This window comes from Akebia trifoliata, chromosome 7 (assembly GCF_017979445.1).
Source record: "Akebia trifoliata isolate Shusen 1 chromosome 7, ASM1797944v1, whole genome shotgun sequence".
In the NCBI taxonomy this organism is placed as follows: Eukaryota; Viridiplantae; Streptophyta; class Magnoliopsida; order Ranunculales; family Lardizabalaceae; genus Akebia; species Akebia trifoliata.
The window spans coordinates 161,217-184,443 of NC_141381.1; the positions used below are offsets into that span (position 1 = coordinate 161,217).

General features: G+C 35.9%; 3 protein-coding genes across 5 annotated transcripts; 1 reads left to right on the forward strand and 2 right to left on the reverse strand.

Annotated features, from left to right (window-relative positions):
- Positions 1-218: 218 nt before the first annotated feature.
- Positions 219-4,921, reverse strand: LOC147397798 (ABC transporter G family member 11-like). Its single transcript, XM_086446805.1, has 10 exons — positions 4,081-4,921; positions 3,371-3,660; positions 2,959-3,130; positions 2,759-2,881; positions 2,491-2,619; positions 2,178-2,372; positions 1,369-1,455; positions 1,004-1,276; positions 776-883; positions 219-684 (listed from the first exon to the last, which is right to left on the reverse strand). Exons 1-10 carry the CDS (start codon positions 4,465-4,467, stop codon positions 361-363), a joined length of 2,088 nt encoding a protein of 695 aa, XP_086302931.1. The 5' UTR covers positions 4,468-4,921; the 3' UTR covers positions 219-360.
- A 3,094-nt stretch (positions 4,922-8,015) lies between these two features.
- LOC147397799 (Pentatricopeptide repeat (PPR) superfamily protein) lies at positions 8,016-14,553 on the forward strand. 3 transcript variants are annotated; one of them, XM_086446807.1, is made up of 5 exons: positions 8,016-8,304; positions 8,658-11,007; positions 11,375-11,479; positions 13,238-13,360; positions 13,777-14,553. In XM_086446807.1, exons 2-3 carry the CDS (start codon positions 8,723-8,725, stop codon positions 11,412-11,414), a joined length of 2,325 nt encoding a protein of 774 aa, XP_086302933.1. In that variant the 5' UTR covers positions 8,016-8,304; positions 8,658-8,722; the 3' UTR covers positions 11,415-11,479; positions 13,238-13,360; positions 13,777-14,553. The 3 variants fall into 3 exon arrangements, with proteins under 3 accessions (XP_086302933.1, XP_086302932.1, XP_086302934.1); XM_086446806.1 differs by lacking the exon at positions 13,238-13,360; XM_086446808.1 differs by lacking the exon at positions 13,238-13,360 and having other exon boundaries at positions 11,375-11,475.
- A 1,860-nt stretch (positions 14,554-16,413) lies between these two features.
- LOC147397800 (nodulin MtN21 /EamA-like transporter family protein) lies at positions 16,414-22,223 on the reverse strand. Its single transcript, XM_086446809.1, has 7 exons — positions 21,514-22,223; positions 21,264-21,311; positions 20,868-20,990; positions 19,614-19,763; positions 18,712-18,883; positions 17,930-17,990; positions 16,414-16,886 (listed from the first exon to the last, which is right to left on the reverse strand). The coding sequence occupies exons 1-7, from the start codon at positions 22,186-22,188 to the stop codon at positions 16,781-16,783; spliced, it is 1,335 nt and encodes a 444-aa protein (XP_086302935.1). The 5' UTR covers positions 22,189-22,223; the 3' UTR covers positions 16,414-16,780.
- Positions 22,224-23,227: the final 1,004 nt, after the last annotated feature.

Consider the following 23,227-nt stretch of genomic DNA (forward strand, 5'->3'; position numbering starts at 1 on the left):
ACCTCAAACCAGCCTCTTGAGCTGGTTTTCATGGAGGATCTGAGAAACTGTGGGTCCCCCATCTCATCTCCCTGGTGGTTGGCTTGTGACCCTTTATTTCTCTTTTTTAACAAACTGTCCATCCACCATCTACCCACACATACACATTAAATGGCCTTGCCGGGAAATCCCTTGTAATGTCTTTACTTGATTGGCCTTTAGAAAGTGATGACAGGTATCCGAAAGTGATATCCTTTTATGTATAAATAAATAACTAACACACACAAGTCACAAGTCACAAGTGCAAATGGTAATGAACTAATAGTATTATAGTGTTAAAGGAGGTTGAAATGTGTGTACGTTACTACTAAATGTATTATACTAATATCTTCTACCAGACCGATTGGTAGTGTAGGTCCTGAGTGAAGGGGAACGATTAAGAGGTTCTTGAATCTTTTGTTGCATCTTTCTCCTTGCTATGTATCCTCTGATCCAAGGGGTCACATCCTCGTTGATTTTTATCATAATGAAGAATATGATCCGATAGATGACAATCATGCTGAAGATAACACTGAGATTCACCCATTTCGACCGCTTTAAATCAATCTGGAACACATTTTCTAGTACGTACTCACCCGATATCTTTGGGAGACCTGGATACTGGTTGTCGAAAACCAGGCCCCTCAAATCATTTTGGTATTGGCCCTGAGTATAATAATAATTGCATGAAAAAACATATTCAATCAATATAATCTAATGCATTAATTGCTGCCTCAGGAATCAGGATTGATATTACCTGCAGGGCCCAGAAGTGAAAACTTAGGAAAGACACGGGGTATCGCCAGAAGGGCTTCGGAATGTCATTTGGGAGCCTAAAGTACCCAGAAACTAGCATGAAAACTCCCTGATTCATGTATATATGTTACAAGGAGACAAGGCACAATTATATATTGCAACTCATCAATCAAATGCAATTACTCTTTTTTTTTTTTTTAAAGAAAAAAATTACTAAAATTGAGTTAACCTGGATTCCAGCTCCAATGATGATTCCCACAAGGAAGTTGGGTACGATGCTGGCTATGGTCATCATCAAGCTCTCAACAACTGTGACACTTGCATAAAGGCACAAAACAAAAAACAGGTAATGGATGAACCCTGGATGGAGCTTAACCATGAAGTACATTACGGTTCCTGATATAAAGGTTATCATTATCAGGAAGGGCATAGCCGAAATTGTGTTGCTGATAACAAATGCGATCACCCCATAGTGACCATTTTGCCGTTCTCTCTGGAAAACCTGCCCCCAAAAAACACGCGCAATCCAAATATAATTACTCCATCCAAATTCATTCTATCCTATCATATATCACATGGGGTAATCAAGCTCACCTTCATATCTTCAACAAACGAAGGAAATCCTCCAATCGACATGAATGTGACAAATCCAAACACAAAAGAAGCACATGCACCTCTTGCCTGTTTGACAAAAGGATCAGATACATTTTGTCAATCAATCTATGGTTTTGAATTCTATTTTTAAACCCCCTAGTTGGATACATTTTTTGGTTAATTCACCAAAGCACTAGTGAAGAAGGAAAGAATTGGCAAGTTGAACCTCTTGTGGATGCTTGGTAAGGCCTGGCCTAACATGTATTATCTATTTTGTTTTTGGGTGTGGGCTTGTAATGATATTTCAGTTTCTTTCAATCTGAAATTTAGGTGGATTAGACTTACAACTTCAAGGGTTGCTCTCCTATAGGTTTGATCTGTTGTGACACATGCTTGATCGCAGCATCCAAGGACATAGCATATTGGAAAGGGACATCTTGGTTCATAACTCATCCTTAATTTTCTTTTCTTTTCACAGAGTTCGTGAACCTGGAAAGTGTAGGTTATTATTTTATTTTTTTTCCACTTAGACAACCTAAGGTAGATCAGCCAATTGGGTTGCTTGGGAAGTTAATGAGTTTGGATTTTGTTCACACACATTTAAGTGTTGCAGCTCAGTAAGTAAACGGGTATTGTGCTATATGAATCAACTTTAGTTCTAACTTAGTCAGTTAAAGTTTCAACTCTATCTACGAATGAAATATGGCATCGATCAGTTTTGGAGAATGGGGTGCTTAAGTAAGATTCTCCCTTAGTCTAAAAATTAGAACGCAGAGAGTGAGATAACTATCGAAAGACCAAAATAGTACCAGAATGGAATTGTAACTCGTTCCCACATTCAAGTAGATGGTTCCAATGCACACAGTCACCACAAGGTAAATTACAAGTCTCAGCCAGTAATACCCAAAGTCCCTCGACATATTTACAAATGAGCGTTTGGTTAAGGTGAACGCCTGCATCAAGAAACTAGCCTCACTTCCACCAGAATCTAGCACTGTTCCTTTCTGCAATGCATGAGAAGCAAAACCATACATCACCCATTCAAGTTGTATTTTTGGATTGATTTGTTATGCAGGCCATGAGAGTGTAAAAGATGGTAAGAACATGTAGAACAATACTCACGACTTTGGAGATCTCCTCAACTCTCTCTTTTGCCACATAACTATACTGGGAAGTGTTGTAGAAATTAATGAGTGATCGGATGGCTTCTGCCGTGGTTATCTTCTCCAGAGGATCATCAGAACTCTCAAACTGAGAAGAAAACAAGTTAGTTTAAGAAAATGTTTGAACCATCATTGATTTATAATTTTTCAAGGCATATAATCAAAAGGTCCCCAAAAACAAGAACAATCATAAATACAAGAAACAAGAAGAAATAAAAGTTTCATACCCGCAGTTTCATGGATCCTTTCAAAGTGGCTTTCACCTTATCAAAATCGGAGTTTATGCACCTCAGGAAATGATCAGATGGGTTTCTTAGAGCTGGGCAAGGGAAGCCAGCTTGTGCAAAGAACTACACAGTATTTTTATTAGATGAGAAATCCTATGTGAAAATGGAGAGTAAATCGGACAGAGAAGCTGTGCTCTCACCTCATATGCCTCTGAAGCCTGCCCAAAGTAAACAGTCTTGCCTCCAGAGAGCAAGTACAAGCGATCAAAAAGCTCGAAAACCTCACTACTGGGCTGGTGAATTGAGGCTATAACAGTCCGGCCACCTCTAGAAAGCCCACGCAATGTCTGGGTCACGAAGAAGGCCGAAGCACTGCCCGTAAAAATCCAGATAAGAGCCCAAAAAGTACGAAAAATAAAGTGTCTGTAATCCAATAATGAAATTTTAACTTGTTGAAAATCAATACAAGACAATTGAACTCTTGATCTACTCTTCCATTCTTAGATTGAAAATAACGAAAGAGATGACATACATGTAACAAGTACCAAACAGATAAAAAGTGAAGTAGAAAATGAAAACAGTCAATGAGGAGTGTTCATCTAAGATTCTCACCTATCGAGTCCACTAGTGGGCTCATCAAGGAAAAGCAATCTGGGTCTCATCAGGATCTCGATAGCAATGCTAACTCTCCTCTTCTCTCCTCCACTAACTCCTCGCAAATGCCAGTTCCCAATTACTGTATTAGCACAGTCTTGAAGGCCCATTTGGATGATAGTACTCTCCACCAGAGCTCGCTTCTCAGACCAAGGCATCTTATCTGGGAGACGGAGACGGGCAGAGTACAATATTGTTTCCCGAACAGTCAAAGTACCAATCAAGTTGTCGTCTTGGGTCACATATGCCTGAATTGCTTAAAGAGTGTGTCTCAGCCACCGGATCCACAAAAAAAAAAAAATAAATCCTAAAAGCATTACAAACAGAAATAGAGAACTCAACTCAGGGATAGAAGTAGTGTACATGTTCTAGATCATTGTCTAAACCTTATCACAAATATTGGGGGTCACAACATGAATCCTATTTCATTATTTTTCACCAACAATTTGTTTAGTCTAGTCTAGTTCATATAAATATTTTCTCTCTCTATTGATTTTCTTCTTCCCTTTTTAAAATGGCGCTCGAATTATACCAAACTACTCCTTCTCAATGATGTTGTTATTGATCTTCTTTGCACATGCCCAAACCATCTTAAAAGACTATAGTTAAATGCAAGAACAAAAATAAGAAAGAACATGTATATATTTATATACACACAAATGACTCACTGCCATTCCAAAAGAAAGTTTCGTCTTGCGGCCATTGAGGAGTATGTTGCCTGAAAGAAATGCATTGGCAGCGAGTCGACTGGCCAGAGAATCGAGCAAAGTTGATTTTCCAGAACCAGATGGACCCATTAGTGCAGTTAGGCTCCCTGGTTCGGCGTAACCGGTGAGACCTTCCAAGACTTTCTGAGTCCCTCCATTTTCTAGTGTGACCATCACAGTCAGATCCTTCCAGGTGAGTCTTGCAGATACATCTCCAATGAATTCTGTATCAGTCTTCTCCTTCCACAAGGTCTCACTCAGAGGGCTCAACCCTCCTACCACAAAGCCTGTCCCACTCGGCTTACTTGACTCTATCTCCATCATAACATGATGACTTGAAGAGCTCATCTTCTATCTATCTATCTTTATAAGTGTATATTATTCAAGGGGAAAAAAAAAAAGAAAGAAACAAGACCAATAATATAATAGTAAAGGATGAAGAGCAGAAAGACTTTTTCTTCTTCTTTTAGAAGAAGTTTATATGGTGTGAAGGGGGAAGAGGGAAGGATTATGTGAGAAACAGAAAATGGAGAAATGGGTATGGTATGAGAAGGAAGTGAGAGGTGTGTGATGTTTGACTGAGATGTGTGTTAAAGAGAGGAAAATTAAGAGGGAAGAGAAACCATGCAGATGAAGCCTCTTATGGATTTGCTTTTGGCATGAACTAATCAATACTCCCTCAACTTTAACCAATCCAATCCTTATGAACAACAACAACGACCACAACCACAACCAAAAAAATAAAAAAAAAAGGATCTAGATCTAGATTCTCTAGTGTGATTTATTACTTTGTGTTTTCTCTAAAGTTTTATGAACTATGAGTATTTTAAAATTTTAATTAATGAGTTGTGGTTGTGGTTGGTGTTGGTGGTGCCATTTAATACAAAACTAACACCCTCCATCCTTAAATGTGTCCTTCTAGCAGCGTTCAGTGGCACATTCCAAGGTTCGTTTCAAAATGTTGCCCATAAAATGGTGTAATATGGCATATAATTGTTCCCCTAATCTCCTCCAAGCTCCACCTAACAATATTTACAAAATTAAATAATTATAAAGAAATAGAAGGACAAGGGCCGTTGCTTTGAAATCGATAGAACCTAAATGATGATGATCATGTTGGTGATGAACATGATCATGATGGTGATGATGACCATGTGAAGATGAAAATAATCTTGATGATGAACATGATCATGATGATTAATATGTCATGATGATGTTGATGTTGGGAATGATGATGATGGTGGCAATTTAAGTCATTTTTTATTATTCAATTATAGGAGATGGAGGTTAATGGAGCATGTAGTCCTTGTTTTATCACTTTCATTTGGTTTTGCACATGATTCATGATGAATGCATGTGGTCTTGGTACGCAACTGACGTGGCAAAGTCACAGAACCATAGATCATTTTCATTGGGATACACAGGAAAAAGATGTGCGGTTCTCTGCCCTTGCCACGTCAGTTGCGTATCCTGCACTCACTTATCCAATCATTCACACTTTTGGGAATGAGGTTCCAACATTTTCGAATAATATTTAGAGAAGGATCCATTTTAAGTGGGTTGGGATGAAAGTATAGGAGTGGAAGGGGCACTTATAAAAGCTCTCATCATTTTGTTTCTTGAGACTCAATGCTTTAAGTAGATAAAATCGTAAGTTTGCAAATCTGGGTTAAATGTTTTTTTTTTTTTTTTTTTGAAGAAAACCCAAGGGATTTTCAAGTATATCCAAACAGATTAGGTCTTTTTCAAATACAAAGTAAAATGTAACTATGGAAGAAATTAACTTAGGAGAAAAGAAAATGTTGAACTAACATTAAAATGCACACCAATTGTCCATTTGATGTGGTGGTGCACACATAACCATAGATGCATTTCATCGAGATACAAGTGAATAGTATCTATGGTTATGTGTGCACCACCACATCAGACTGTAAGAATCGATGTAGATTTTAATGTTATTCTAGCACGATTTTACAAATATCAAGAAGGAGAATCAATAAATTAATAATTAAAAACAATAATAAAAAAAGATATTCCTTGAGTTTACGATGATCTTATATGAAAAACTAATCAAAAGGATTGAAATGCCCTGATCCTGGCCATATGACACACCCATGTGTTCGATCCATAATTACTCACATTTTTTACTTGTAAGATTATTTACCTTCAAATTAATCTCAAGACCATTCATGAGAGAAGAGGTTGAATAGAATGGAATTTAACAAAGAAAAATCAAGGAATTTTGGTACGAGATTAAAGATGGTGGGGTCCATGACTTAAAAACTTGGGGATCTCAAATCTACCTATACGTAATGTAGGTGGTAGTTCATATCCACATTAATTATAAAAATTAAGATTTATGTAAAATTGGATTAAATAAATATATATTTTTAATTTTAAATAAATAATAAATTTTTGTATTATAATTTAATATATTAAGATACGATGGCTTGAATAACATGGATTTTTTAAAATAAAAATTAAGAATTACGAACAAAGAAAGTGAATATGAACTTCAATTTTTTTTTCACATCTTTACTATTATAATAAGAAAAGGTGGAGTAGAAGTGGTTCGACACCAAAATTTCTCAAATGCCCTCACCTTTAAGTTTAAATTTAATATAATCAAAGTAATTTTGGTCAAAAACCTAGAAAATTGCAATCCTACACATCGATTTGTTTTCAAAATAACAAAATATCATTTTTTATTATTATCTTATTTTCAAAAACCCTTCAATCAATATTTTAAATTACAAATAAACCCTTTTGATACATGTGCATTTGTAGGCAATGATTCCTTCTAGTTTTATTTTAATAAGAAATCAAGAAACTTTTGCATTGCAAAAAATCAACCAATTAAAAAAATTATTTTTGCATTACAGAGCATTCACATGCAAATCATTTGCAATGCGTATCAAACAAGGCAGAATAATCAACCTATTTATTTCAATAATTTCTACTTTATTAAAAAATCTAACTTTTCATCAAAATATTATATAGGCCCCTTCGTCCATCCGAGAAGAAAAACACTTTCCTTACCAAATTAGTAATGAAAATTTCCTGGCTATATCACCCATGGTTTCAAAACTTGGTTTGATATCTCATATCGTCCATGGATGAGACAATCTATTTAACTCGGTTTATAATTATTGATTTACATTTATTTAAATTAAATTAATTATAATTTTTAAATAAAATAAGATAAATTAGAAAATATTTAGTCATAAAATCATATTTGAGTTATATAATTAATATTTAAATTAAAAAAAAAATTATTTTAATAAGAATCTACAAAATCCCAATCGACTCAATAGAAATTTTCAAAATATCGTTTGAGACATCTCGCTTATCTTGCAAGATGATGTGAATGTTGAGACATCGTGTATTTCCAAATCATTGTTGAACAAGATTGAGATGACTCGGACGACTCATCTTGGTCTCAAACAAGATTTAAAATCATGGCATCACCTTGTGGCATTCAAAAACATGATCGGGGATGTAGACGACAAAATTCCAAGAACTTTGAAAAGAATAATATTAAAATTAAAAGAATAATTATTTTTACCATTAAATTTTAATTTTAAATTTAAAAGTTCGATGACCTACATTTTCAACCACTTTATTCAAATTCAAATGACTTCTAAGGGTTTTTTTTTTCTGGAAAATTCTCAAATAATTACAAATTTTTTTAATATTTCTTAAATATTTAAATATTGTTAATATTGACAAAGTTAGAATTTGACAATATTTTGTGAACATTATCAAAAACTTCTGTAATTATTATCAACAGTTGAGGATGTGCCACATCATCAAGACGGTTTCATCCATCCGTTGAAATTTAGGAATTCAGGGACCGTCCATTTTCAAGTTTCAACACACGATTAGAGAGAGTAAAAAAAAGTGTTTTTTTTTTTCGGATTCTGTTGTTACTTCTCACGATTGTGATGTTCTATGAACTGTAGAAGAAAGAGCTACAGAGAAGATTTGGGGTACTGTACATAGGATCCGCTCCCGCCTGACTCATCTGCAAACTGCAAATAGGGAGTGAGAAAGGGGGAGGAAGTCACTCGTTCCATTGTTCATCAGTAATCGTTAACCACAAGGAGAGCTCATCAACATCTAATATCATAGAACCAATCTTCTACAAAGTTTTGTGCGGACTCATCTTCAATCGTTGAAAATCTGGTATGGGTTTTGTTTCTTCTCTCTCGTAATCAAAGAAAAGTGCAGTTTCTTCTTCAAGATTCAAGTTTTATCTCATTAAATCATCCAAATAGGTTAGTTTTATATTGAAAACCAGAATGGGTTATTCTAATTTTTATATAACATAGAGTTATCTTATCTCTACTGGGAATGAAAGAGACAACTTCATGGTTACTACTCTTACTTCAATGAAGCTTAGGAATTAATTATTCTAAGGCCTTTGAAGAGAATAATAATAATAATAAAAAGATCTTTTTTTTTTTTTTTTTAATTTCAACTTAAATGGATTCTGTTGACCTGTAATTATATATTTGATATTCGTGTGTTCTTAACAGGTCTCTCATGCCATTCATTTGATGAGTCTTTCCTGAATTTAGTTATTATAGCTTGTAATTTTGGGATGAGACCAACTTTACTTCCCAAACATGTAGCTACTGTTGTAAAATATCAGAAAGATCCTCTCAGGGCTCTAGAAATGTTCAATTCTGCTACAAAGGAAGATGGTTTCAAGCATACCTTGTTCACTTACAAGTGCATGGTAGAAAAGCTTGGTTTTCATGGGGAATTCGATGCTATGGAAGGTGTTATCTCAGAGATGAGGAGGAACATCAACAATAATTTACTAGAAGGAGTCTACATTGGAGCCATGAGAAGTTATGGAAGAAGCAGGAAGATCCAAGAGGCTGTGGATGTGTTTGAAAGGATGGATTTCTTCAATTGTGAGGCATCTGTTCTATCATATAACACAATCATGAACATCTTGGTCGAGTACAAGTATTTCGATCAAGCCCACAAAGTTTATCTTAGGATGCTAGACAAAGGGATTGCTCCCGATGTGTATACATTCACAATTAGGATAAAATCCTTTTGTAGAACAAGCCGGCCCCATGCTGCTCTGAGGCTTCTTAGGAACATGCCTGCACAAGGTTGTGCGCTAAATTCAGTTGCATATTGTACGGTGATTGGCGGGTTTTATGAAGAGAATTACCAAGTTGAGGCATGTGAGTTGTTCAATGAGATGTTTGAGGAAGGTCTTTGTCCTGAAATAGTGACATTTAATAAGCTTATACACATACTTGGTAAAAAGGGTGAGGTCAGAGAAAGTGGGAAGCTTCTCAACAAGGTTCTTAAGAGGGGAGTGTCTCCGAATTTGTTTACATTCAATATATACATTAAATGCCTTTGTAAAGATAACAAGATAAATGAGGCTTGTCGTTTGTTGGATTGTATTAGTGGAATGGGACTCACTCCTGATGTTGTGACATATAATACAGTTATTTGTGGCTTGTGTAAGAGCTCTAAGGTTGTGGAAGCCGAGGACTATCTGCATAAAATGGTGAATAAAGGGTATGAGCCTGATAATTTCACCTATAACACTATAATTGATGGGTACAGCAGGATGGGTATGGTGCAAAATGCGTGTAAAATTCTCAAAGATGCAGTTTTCAAAAGGTTTGTGCCCAATCAGGTCACTTATTGTTCTTTGATTAATGGTTTGTGCCAGGAAGGTGACATAGATAGGGCTATGGAAGTATTTAATGAGGCCATAGGGAAAGGATTGAAGCCTGATGTTATTATCTACAACTCATTGGTCAAAGGGTTGTCTCAACATGGACTTATCTTACAGGCATTGCGGCTCATGGAGGAGATGTTAGAAAATGGTTGCAACCCAAACATGTGGACATACAATATTGTTATAAACGGGCTGTGCAAGATGGGTTATATGTCTGATGCCAATAACCTTATGAATGATGCCATAGTCAAAGGGTACCTTCCTGATGTTTTTACGTTTAATACACTGATCGATGGCTTCTGTAAACAGTTTAAGTTGGATAATGCATTGGAAATAGTAGAAAGAATGTGGACCCATGATGTTACTCCTGATGTGATCACTTATAACTCAGTGTTGAATGGTCTCTGCAAGGCTGGGAAGGCCAAAGATGTTGTGGAAACATTCCATGAAATGGTGGGGAATGGATGTGTTCCTAATGTTATCACATATAATATACTTATAGAGAGTTTATGCAAAGTAGAAAAAGTGAAAGAAGCTTTGGATTTGCTTCCAAGGATGGAAAACGAGGGACTGACTCCGGATATCGTCACTTTTGGCACGTTGATTCATGGGTTTTGCAAGAGTGGTGATGTTGATGGAGCACACCAGCTATTTAGACAAATGGAGCAACAAGTTCACTACTCCCATACGACTGCAACATACAACATCATGATCAGTGCATTTTTCCAGAAGCTCAACATTAGTATGACAAAGAAACTTTTCTGTGAGATGGGTGAGAAAGGCTGCTCCCCAGATGGTTTCACTTATCGTATCCTTATAAATGGATTCTGCAAAACTGGGAATATTGATCCAGGATATAAATTTCTTATGGACATGATCAATAAGGGGTTCACTCCATCTTTGGAGACATTCGGACGGGTAATCAACTGTCTTTGTGTCAACCATAGAGTTGATGAGGCAGTTGGTTTAATTCACCTTATGGTGGCCAAGGGTATAGTCCCTGATATCGTGAACACAATTTTTGAGTCCGATAAAAAGGATACAGCAGCACCTAAGATCCTTGTGGAGGACTTGTTAAAGAAAAGTCATATAACTTATTATGTTTATGAACTTTTGTACGATGGCATTAGAGATAAGAAGCTACTGAAAAAAAGGCATCACAGAAAACATTCGTAAGCTTTTTCATGTCCAGACTTCTTTTTTATGAGTTTATGTTATCCTGTATATGTGTTTCATGATTGTTTGGTACATGTAGTTATGTCTCCTACTCTGTTATTTACGTGGCATCCAGTGTGCATATCCATGGTGGTTCACTTTTTCTTTTCGTTCAAATGGCTCTTGGATTATTTTAGTATTTAGTATAATTCTCAGCTGGTCATCTCGACCACTTTCTCACTAAAATTCACACATTAGCAAAGGAACTGGATGAATGCTCAATTATTAATTAAAATACCTATACTTCTATGTCATATACTCAAATTGATTCCACAAATAGCCATGAGTATTGATGCAAAGTTTGCAAAACTGACTATGTTGCAGATTTACTAGTGAGATGAAAAACTCAAAGAGCACTAGTTGAAAGTCAACTTACATATCAAGATGGAGGTCTATCAAAATCCATGGGCAATCAAGTTTCACTGGTTTGTAAGTAATATCTCTATATAAGTGTTGGGCATTTACCCGTCCTTGCATCTTTATTATGCACGTTCATATGTTTTGTACAACTATTTGTTGACACCAATCAAAATTCCATTCTAGGTGAATGAAATTAATTATATATGAATAACTCTAGAGAATACATGCAAAAATAATAACAGTAGTTACTTAGTTTACATATTAAATTAAAGTTTACTTATTACGTATTAAGACGAACCCAAATTTTCAGGATAGGGATTCGATGATGATGAATTATTTGGGTTTAACTATGTCTTCAGAATCAAATCAGATCATAGACTAACAAGGACTAGGTTTAAATCGAATTGGGATTCTAAAAGTTTTCATTGCAAGACTCATAAAAAATTTCTTCACAAGTTAAAAGAAATGAAACAAGGCCTAACAATTTTAAAATATAATTAACCCAACTACTACTTAACTAATAATGATAAGGATTATACAGGCACTTACAAATAACGATAGATAATCTACTGGGCAATCCCAATGTGCACCACAAATTATTTTGTTGAACTTATACAAACAAAATGTCTATACCTAGAAAAATTAGAATCATGTATTTTCACTTAGGTAGTCTAAAAAAGAAGGAAAATATTAATTGGATGGACGATTCTTATTTTTGGTACATGACTCCATCATATTAAACAGGTTTCCATCTCTCATCATTAGTCCCAATTCTCAATCGTTAAATTGCATGAATGAACATGCACATTTTATCTCATTTTAGGTGATGTTAAGTAGTTGGCAAAACACCCTCAATTTTTATTTTTATTTTTTATAAGTAAATTTTCTTCTTTTTTTGTAGTGTTTTAAGGTCTAAGAAAAACAAAACAAAAATACAAGAATAGAGTCATGGTTTTCACCTGAAAATGTATGATGTGTTTTTATTCACGTTGTAAATTTGATCATGAATCATACTCAAATTGATCTGTCCAAAAAGTCATACTTGAATCATAAGATTCAATAAGAAATTGTAGGTTTTTTATCTGAAGCGATTCATATATAAGATTCAAACGTTTGGGTGATGATTCAATTATAATTATTATAATTGTTGTAGGATATTAATGACACTGTTTGTAAATGTTACTTTATCTTTTTAAGAATATTGGGCATTTATTGAAAACATCTAATAGTGGAAGAATTTGATTTTGGGGTGTGGTGGGCCTCTAGTTGTGGAAGATTTCGGAACCTTTGATTCTTAGGGTGCTTGAATTGTTGAAAGGGTCCCTTGCAATGCAATTAGGTAGTCCTTAAGGAAGAGTACGAACTTGCTTTTGTTTTTTTTGTTTTTGCTTCACTAGATACTTGGGAGGAATCAGAAACTTTGGATGGATTTATCTTTTGAGCGGTTAATGATGTTCCTGATTTACTGATTATAAGAGGTGGAAGATTTGTGTTTTGGGGATTCTCATCCTCCTCAGACAATCTTCTAGAATCAAAATATTTTGTCAGACATTCTAAATAAATGTTCCTATTTCTAGCATTACCCTGGCATCAAATCCAAGAGAGATAAATATCATTTTCACCGATCCCTCTTCTATCTCTCGTTTTTGATAAGACACAACCCTCCAGACAATAAATTGCAAATTAAGTTCCCACGAGAAGATTACAAGAATTTTCTTTAGCTTTGATCTAAGCCCACGATTGTATTGAACAAAAGATACGCATATGACTACATATTTTAGCGAGTGGGGATGTTCTCTTCAATTGATTGAGAGCTATTTGTATCAGTTGAAATCCATGGACCAAGGAGATGTGGACCGTTGAAAGGGATTTCAACAGTGAAGAGGACTTGATCTACTTATAAATAAATTTTTTGAGAGAAAAGGACTCAAGCCTTACGCACACATTCACGTAGGTGCCTTTTTTTTCCCCTTTAGGCTGTAATGTTTGATAATTTAGGTGTTAAGATATTTTAATTTACGTACTCAAGCGTCCTTATTGCTTCATAATACATCTAAGCAGCCTTCAATCACTTGTTTCTTTTATGAACATCACCTTGACCATCCAAAATAACATGATGGATCGTAACCATCTTGTTAAGTAAGGTTTGGGTCCTTTGCTTTAGAAATATAGTTTGTTTCCTTAAGCTTTCACTAAATTTGAAAAAAAAAAAACGAAAGAAAGAAATAAAAAGCACATAGGAAGGTTTTCTTTTGGGTAATTGATTGAATGACTGGGGAGTAATTTTTTTTTTTTTTTTGGTGGCTTGATGGTGAATGGAAAACCCAAAAAAAAAAAATTGTTTCACACTACTGCCATTTTTGCAGGCAGACATCCCTGAAACTTGAGTACTTCCGAACTGTGAAAGTGTAAGCATCCTATGGATTCTAGCTGGAAAGGGTACAATTCGGTCCCTCGAAAAGTTGCACCATTCATGTGGATAAGTCAAGAGGCTGTTAGTGATCCCGCAGCACGTGAAGTATCCAGCAGTCAATAAGCTAACCAAAGCTTGAAGGTAGCAAGGTTAACAAAGAAATTTCATATGGAGGACACATGAAAACCCAAAGAATGTGCAAGTGTTCAACAGCTAACACATGAATCCTCCAAGGATTTGGCATTTTCATCTCGCAGTTATACCACTCAGCTAAGCTGAACGATTGATCCACAACTAGAGCATACCAAAGAGCGCAGATTCGGTGCTGGCGGTGCTAGAGAAACAGATTCCCATTTGTGAGGATATGAATCCAAAGAGAACACGCAGGTGGGCTAAGATGATGGAGTTGAGGAAGAGAGGACAGAAACTTCCAAGAAAGAGGAGTCATTTTGGAGAGTAGGCACATTGTTGAGAAGATGCTAGGACTATAATATACGTATGTATAAATTGGGGCTGCAGTCTGATGTATAGTTGGTGTTTTGTTGATGGCTAAATCCCCAGATAGAAATTCACATCTGATTATTGTCTGTAAGATAGGAGCAGTATTGGAGAGGCCATTACAGGGGTTAGAGCTTGTATTAATCCAATTAAAGATATCTTTTGTGAACAAGAAATGGGAGAAGAAAGAAATATTAGATTTAGCTCAATATTACATATTGATCTGATATTATTTGGCTCCCTTTAGATATGTAAGTATGTATGTATACTGCTCCATATAATCAACACTGGTCAAGCCAGCAGCAACATGAAGCCAATTTCACTATGCACTGTGTCTACTCTCTTGTCAACAATCCAATAGCTACAAACCTATGCTCCAGGCCACTTCTAATCCTGAACTACTTGTATTCATTCTCAGAACTAGTTGCCCCTTCATCCCAATCGCCCACCCAAGCATTGATCACGTGTCAAATCCCTTAATTAATAACTACCATAAGAGTTTGTTTTTTTTTTTTCTTTTTTTCAAAGTCATATGCTAGAGAAGACCACTACGAATTCAGTTCAAACGGTGGTTTATCTTAGCTGTGGGATCTAAACTGCAAAATAATTTGGAATTATTTTTACTATTTATAAATAAAAATAATATAGTTTCTTTTCATTTCCATAGATCCGTACCCATTTGTGAATGTTAATTGAATTGTTACACACGAAGGTGCTTAGATATAGGCAATGCTAGAAACAAGTCTTCGTTTGTAAAGCAAGTTAAGTTAGGCGATTTCTGTTGATAAACCAGAGATTGACTATGACAACAGAAGGAACTTGTCCACATGAAAACGTCAAGGTAAAGATTTGTGCCATGTAATCAAAAGCTGCACCTTGGCCCTACTTATACCATCTAGGTGATACCCTCTCAGAGCGGAATTTAAAAAGTGACATTTAGATCATTCGCCAATTATCTTTCACTCAAGACCATGGTATAGTGGTATCTCTTCAACTCTAAGACATAGGATTTATGTCAAATATTCTCCAAAACGTGGAGGGATGTATCGAAAAATGTGAGAGGGAATGTCAAATATTCACCATGTTAAAATGAGACTAATGTTTGATATTGTGCACCAAATTTTCTACTGAGGCCTTCTATCAAATAGTTGAAATGAGGGAAAAAAAAATTAAAATAACAGATCTCCTTCTAGTCAATATTGATTGTACAAGAATTCATTTTTCATCCAATTACCTAAGAGTATCAAACCAACGTAACCTTCCTTTTGATGGAGAGCCTCAAATGTGGTTTAAGACTTTCAATCACATATACAACTTAGAATAGAGGAAAGACACGAGTTTCGTACAGAACAGAACCGACTTTCAAATAATTCATTTTACTAGGAGTATCCAATTATTTCAGATTTTTGTCAATTTTTTTGTTTTTTTTCCATTTAACGTGACCTTTTTCTGGTTTTTTTTGTTTTTTTTTTTTTTTTTGAGACAACATTAAATACTTGAAACATTAATTGTTATTTTTTTTGTTATTTAAATCCCAACAAGGCTCCAAGGGTGGTCCACCATCCAACGCTTTTAACAACTTTCTTTTTTCGCATTGGTATCCCCACCCCTCAGGTGAGACTAATCCCACGGTCACATGCATCACTCTCTCGGAAAGTCCTACTTGCAACTAGTTGAGTCAAGGGTCAACCAGATCCCTGGAGGGTGGCCCCAAAGAATTCATGGCTTCGTGGGGTTTCGAACACTTGACCTACCCTTCCTGAGGAGCTTATCAAGGCTCGGCTTGCCCCTAGGCCAACCCCTTGGGGTAAACGCTTTTAACAGCCTTGATTTGTGCCAAATCACAAGAGATACCAGATGCAAATTTGAAGACTTTCTCATTAGCCTGATCGCTGAGTTAAAAACTCGAGTTTGTTCAATTTTTAGCAGTTGCATTTAAGTGTGATATTGTTAAAACATTCTTTGCAGGAATACAATCTACCATGCACTGGGTTGATGATCAAGTACACAACCCCAGAATAAGCTTCTGGGAGCGGCAGTGAATTTTCCCTCCCTGCACGATAGGACCCATTAATAATCAATTACAAAGAGCTACATCCATCATCGCATAAGATTGTCATAAAATTAACATGGGACATCAGCCACTATGTACACTGCAATGTTCCCAATCAATGCTTGGGGATTAGCTTGCAATGCATGCATGCATGCATGAGCCTTTAGATCACTGCTCACACTGTTCAACCCCAATATTGTAATGGCCATATATTGTTACCTCCCCCCTCTTTTCTTACATATTACTTTTGATATACATATGCCCCATACAGTGCCAACTCAGTAACATGGACCTAGCAATTAGCATGCTCAGGCTTTCCTTATCAAAGAAGATGCAAGTCAGTAGCTCTGAACCCATTGCTTCTTCTCCATGTATAGATTTGCTGCAACCTCTTTGACCGCATGCTTCATTCAATACTACTACTACGGTAATTGACCATGTAAATAGCGACCAAAGTCACAAAGGCCCCAAACAGTTGCAAAGGAGAGAATGTCTCACCAAGGTATAAAAACCTGAGAGAAATAAACAAGCAACACTATTAAGAGAAAATGCAGAAACAAAAATTGATAAGAAGCATCATTATTTCTCCAGTATTCAATCAGGAATGTGTTTGAAATTCATACTTGACCTTTATAGGTCTTTTCTTCTTTTTTTTTTTTTTTTGTTGTCGTTGATAACGTAAAGTATCCCACATCCCAAAGAGATGTGGACTACCTCCTACGGTTTGCACACCCCGACCCCATGGAAGTTTCCTAACATGCAACAAGATAAATCAAGAGGCCACCCAGTTTTGAATACACGACTAGAGGGAGTAAAACCTGTGTCATATAATTTCACCACTGAGCCAATCATCGGGAAGTCTTTTCTTGAATTTCCATGATATCATAAATGAACAAGGCTAACTCTGTTCTTTTCTTCTTTTTTGTTGTTGTTGTTGTAGTTGATAATGTAGAGTATCCCACATCCCAAAGGGATGTGAACTAACTCCTACGATTTACACACCCCGACCCTATGGAAGTTTCCTAACGTGCAACAAAGTAAATCAAGAGACCACCCAGTTTCGAACACACGACTAGAGGGAGCAAAACCTGTGTCATATAGTTTCACCACTGAACCAATCACTTGGAGGTCTTTTCTTGAATTTCCATGATATAATAAATGAACAAAGCTGACTCTGTTCTTTTTTTTTTTTTTTTGTTATTGTTGTAGTTGATAATGTAAAGTATCCCACATCCCAGAGGGATATGGACTAACTCCTTCGGTTTGCACACCCTAACCCCATGGAAGTTTCCAGACGTGCAACAGGGTAAATCAAGAGGTCACCTAGTTTCGAACACACGACTAGAGGGAGCAAAACCTGTGTCATATAGTTTCACCACTAAGCCAATCACCTGGAGGTCTTTTCTTGAATTTCCATAAGCCAATCACCTGGAGGTCTTTTCTTGAATTTCCATGATATAATAAATGAACAAAGCTGACTTTGTTCTCCCGCCCCCCTTTTTTATTTTAATCTATAGATTGTTTTTTGGAAGGTATAGGAATCCAACAATCTTACCCAAAAATTGAAGCAAACATTGGTGTTAGAAAGGTCAGGGAGCTGAGCTTTGTCAAGCTGCCTGTAAAAACATCAATAACCGACAATCAGACCTAAGATTAAAACAAAGAACAATAAATAAAGGAATAGATAATACTTTCCACTTGCAGGCATTATCTGATAATAAAAAATAAAAAAATTATTTTCTGGTTGTTTATAATCATTAGCATATTGATTAATGAAGTATCATAAACTGAACATGTGTACAATGTCTAGAGTAGTGACCGAGGCTATCACATTTTCCCTCTAAAGAAAATCCTCAATACATGTTGGTGGATGACAGCTAAGGTGCATCTAAGGGTACATCCTAACATGTATTCCATAGACCATACTGTGTCCAACATTTAGAGAGGTGGTGCCTTTGTTTCAATAGATATCGACACCAATTTCCAAGTTCCACTCAACTAAATTATCAATACACTCAGCCGTTATTTCAAAATGTTGAGCAAGTCAAATATCAATTAGGCCATCCCCTTAATTAAATAAAGACTTCATACTCAGTCTCGTCGAACGGAGTTGGTTACTATGTCCAGTAATGAGTTTTTAACCACTGCTGGAGGCTTACCAGAAAGGCCTGCAATTAATTAATTTTTATGCTCACATTATGGGCACCAAAACTATTGAACCATCATGAAAAAGAAACAAAGTGAATAGATCAGATAACATATAGATGAATGAATCTAACATCTAAAACTAAAATGGAGATCATAGAAAAAGAAAAAGAAAAAGAAGATGAAAGTGACCTCTTGTTGCATTGTAAAAGAATACACCATAGCTGATGGCACTTCCAAAGATCGATGTATATAGGAGTGCCAAGATATCACTGGAAGTAAGATCCTTCAGACTCCCACTAATAGCGGGATCGTGATTAAGTACGGAAATCGTCAAAAGAGGGAGCCCACCAATAACCATGTGCTGTGATAAAATATAAGTACATTAGTTTTTCAATTAACCATTGTAGTTACCGTGTGGCACATGCAATGGACAACCATTCAATCAACAAGCCATACGGAAGAGATCATGTGGCCCAAACATTGTATTGATAGGAGATCCTAGCCATCCAAAACTTTGAGAGAGAGAGAGTTCTTCTTTGACCTCTGGAAACCCCCCAAAAAAATGATTTTGAAATTATGTGATAGCATAGCAGTAAAAATATCCAGGCACCTATGATTTTGGCCCAGAGAACAACATACAGCCTAACAAATCAACATTTCAAAAAGATCACAAGCTCCACTAATGCTATAAATGATAAGTTATTTTCCTTGTACAGAAAATGCCATTGTCCTATGTATCTGTATGCATGCATACAGAAAAAAATACATATATGTATATAATAAATAAGGGTCAAGATCCCTCGACTCCTAAGAATGACTCATGAAAAAAAACACATGATCCCAACCGTTTAAATGCAAAATCCAATGGTTGAGATTGATCATCAGGATAAGTATCTCCAAGATTTGTGTTATCAAGATACTCATAAATCTCAACCATTGGATTTTGTGTTTAAAGGGTTGGGATCATGTGTGTTCTTCATGAGTTATTGATAGGAGTCAACGGATCCCAACCCAATAAATAAATATACACTTGCCCACAAATGTTGCATGACATGAATTAGAAAAAATACTAAAAAGTTGATATAACATACCCATCCAGTTGCCATGACAGGGTCACAGTACTTGGATACCCAACGAACCATGACCGTGCCCACTGCCATACTTTGGGCAGCAAGAAGCATCCACCACTCCCCACTTCCCCAAAGTGAAAAATCACCCCCTTCAAAAGAAACTGCAGGTACCTGGAGAATAAATGTCACCACCCTGATAAACCTGTAAACAATATGCAGGAATACTATGTCGTTTAGAACGTGCAGTGCTGCAACTACATAGGACGATAGTTTATTAGATGCCTAACCAGGATGTAGATGATCAGTACTTATGGATGGCCCACGTGATTATAAATAAGGAATCTGTGTTTTGTTTTAATGTCATCATCATCAAGTCTACACCTTATATCGATTTCTGGAGTGGGCAAAGTATATCGTATTTCGCCCTTTAACTCTATCATGAGCCATATCTTCAGCCAAGGCATGTTTCTCTATATCAATTTTTACTGCCTCCATCAATGTCATCCTCTTGCCTTTTTAATCCCTCGACTTGCACCCAAATGCCCATTCTCATTGGTTCAACTGTTGATCTTCTTTGAACATTCCCAAACCATCCCAAACAAATTTCCTTCTATTCCTAAGTTTACTCATCTTTTTGTTTTTATGTAACGTAACATATATGCATGTAGACCTTGCAGCTTTTGGCCCCAAATTTTATCTATATGCTCATGAATTTCATTGATCATACTATCCTTAATAACGTTTTTTCAGTATGTATTTGTGAGGATGACTCATGTTTGTTATATCATTTCCTAAAAATTAAATGCATATTTCCATAATATTCCCAGCATTTCTAACATGTTTCCATCATTTCCCAAAGGTTACAATATTTCCACACAGTAATTTCAAATTCCAAGCTAATCAAAATTTATTATGTATCTTGCCTGTGTAAAGTATATATATATTTTTTCCTTTTTTTGATAAATGAAAGTTTTATTGAAAAGAGGACATGGAGTCCTCAAGAAGGAACAACAGGGAAAAAAAAAAAAAAGATACTCTCTCTCAGTACAAACTAAATCCCAACGAAACAAAAAATCCTCAAAACAAGCCCCTGAACTCCCTAAATTGTTTACACCAGAAAAACATCTAACCAAGAATGCTCAAAATCAAATCTTGAGTTTTTTTTTTCCGTCCCTTCAAAGGTACACTCATTCCTTTCTTGGCAAAGGCCCCAACAAATGGCTTTTTAAAGACAAGATAGAAATCGAAGAATCTTGTTGTTTGTGAGAAATATACCTCAAGAAGTAGAAGTCCTACGACACCAAGCACAAGCCCTGCAGCTCCAACCAACCCTATAGATTCACCAAATAGAAGAGCTGCAAGCACAGCTACTGTCAAGGGCTGTGAATCAATTATCACCTGCATTTGAAAAAAAAAAAAAAAAAATCAAGTAAGATTTGAGCTAATGAGACCAATGAGTAATAAGATTTAGTCAAATTAAAACAACTAGATTTGTTCATAAAAGTCCATCAATATAAAAGCCAGAGCAATGCTAATAGTCATAAATTCTGAAAATGGGTAGCATAATGTAAGTTTCCTCCAAGTTGAAATTTGTAAATCATTATTTCTTTCTTGTTTTGTAAGCAACAAAAATAAACTCTAACCGCCACAACAGTGAAGAATTGAACGTACACTTCCCAAACCAGCGGATGTCCTCTGCAAACCTTCGGCAAGGAAACCCTGCCCCCAAGTGTTAAAACAAAATTAGCAAAAATATAAAAAATACAAGTAATTAGTTCAAAACTTAAACACCTTAATAGATAAAAAATTTCGATGAGAAGTGTATGTGAGACACATAAGATAAGAATCTCAATACTTGCAATACAAAGACAAATGCTTAAATGATTACAGATAAAATAATCTAAAAATCTAAAAATTTCACCTGAAAACATGTAGCATCGACGAGTCCAAATAGAATGATCGAAACCCATGCCATAGTTCCAGAAGGTTGTTTCCTCCCTCTAGAGGTAGAAAAACCTATAAGTATGAGTCCAGCAGGGATGAGCCGAAAGGCAGACACAAAGAAAGGTCCGGCCTTGGGCAACACTTGCTTCATGGCGACCATTGCCGTCCCCCAGAAGAAGAACGGAGAGACCAACAGAGCTAAATCCCAGAATCCACTAGAGAAATCCAAGTTGTCCAATAATACTTCATTTTTGTCACCGATTTCAAAAGTTGACTTCTTCAATAATAGATTATCTGTTTCGGAGGAGGAGGTTTCTTCTTGGGAAGAGACGACGGATTCGACATCGAGGCCAGTACCGACGCAATCTAATGGGAGTGAGTCCATTTCGGATGATTCAGTCCTTCTGCAACTAACAACGGTTCTTGGAACCGTAGCCCTACATGATCTTCTTCTACCTCTATTATTGAGAATGAGACTGGATGAAGAAACCCTAGAAGTAGTAGTAGTTGTTGTTGTTGTAGGTCTGGGAATTTGGTTGGGAGGACCATTTCGAATTCTAGGGTTTAAAAATAAGGGATTTGGTGAGGCAAGGAAGGTAGAGTTGGTGTGAAGGAGAAAGGAGGTGATGGCAGTGGTTGTTGTTAACGACATTTTCTTCTTCCAATCCACTTCTACAACTTTTATTTTATTATATATATATTTTACTTCAACTTCAACTTCAACTTCAACTTCAAGTTCGCACGTACCAGACAGTTAGGAGTGACCCAATCCTTCACGCTCTCAAACAATAATATCATAAACAAATATGGACCACGGTGAAGTCATGTAAAGAATTTATTAGAAAAATATGTTTAAAAAATTATTAATTTTAAATTATAAAAGATATGTTTTTTCAAGAAAAAATATGTAGTGATGGATTAATTAAAGCAAATGAAATATACAATAGTAAAATTTATATTTGAATATATTATATATAACGCAATACATAAGAACACTTTGGAGGCATTCTGCACCTTAAGATATTTTCAATTAGGCATTTTTGTTTTCCTACTCTCGCACCTGCTCCATGCTCTGGTCACTAAGGGTTGGATTTAAGCAACAACCATATTGGCCCCAATTTTCACTTATCACACTTCAACTAAAATAAATAAATAAAAATAGAGAATTTTTCGTAAATGTGCATAACTTATGAAAAATTCCATGTAAATTCCCAAAACATGTTTTCCACCAAAATCGTCACTTTTGCAATCAAGAATCTTGTTGATAAATTAACAAGGAGATCATAAGTAATTTTAAAGTGACTTTTATAATCAACACTGTTGTTGATAAATTACTAGCGAGATTGCAAGAAATGTTTAAGTCAAATACTCTTGATATTTTTAATGACGATTATTATTATTATTATTATTATTATTATTATTATTTATTAATTTATTGTTTATCGTGAGTATCCCCGCCCTTCAAGTGAGACTAATCCCACGGTCTCACGCACCTTCCCCTTGGAGGGTCCTACGTGCAACTAGTTGAATCGAGGGTCAACTGAACCCTGGAGGGTGGCCCCAAGGAACTCATAGCTTCGTTGGGTTTCAAACACTTGACCTACCCTTTTTGAGGAGTTTATCAAGGCTCGGCTTGCCACTAAGCCAACCCCTAGGATTTTTTTAACACCGATTATAGAAGTGAAGAACTC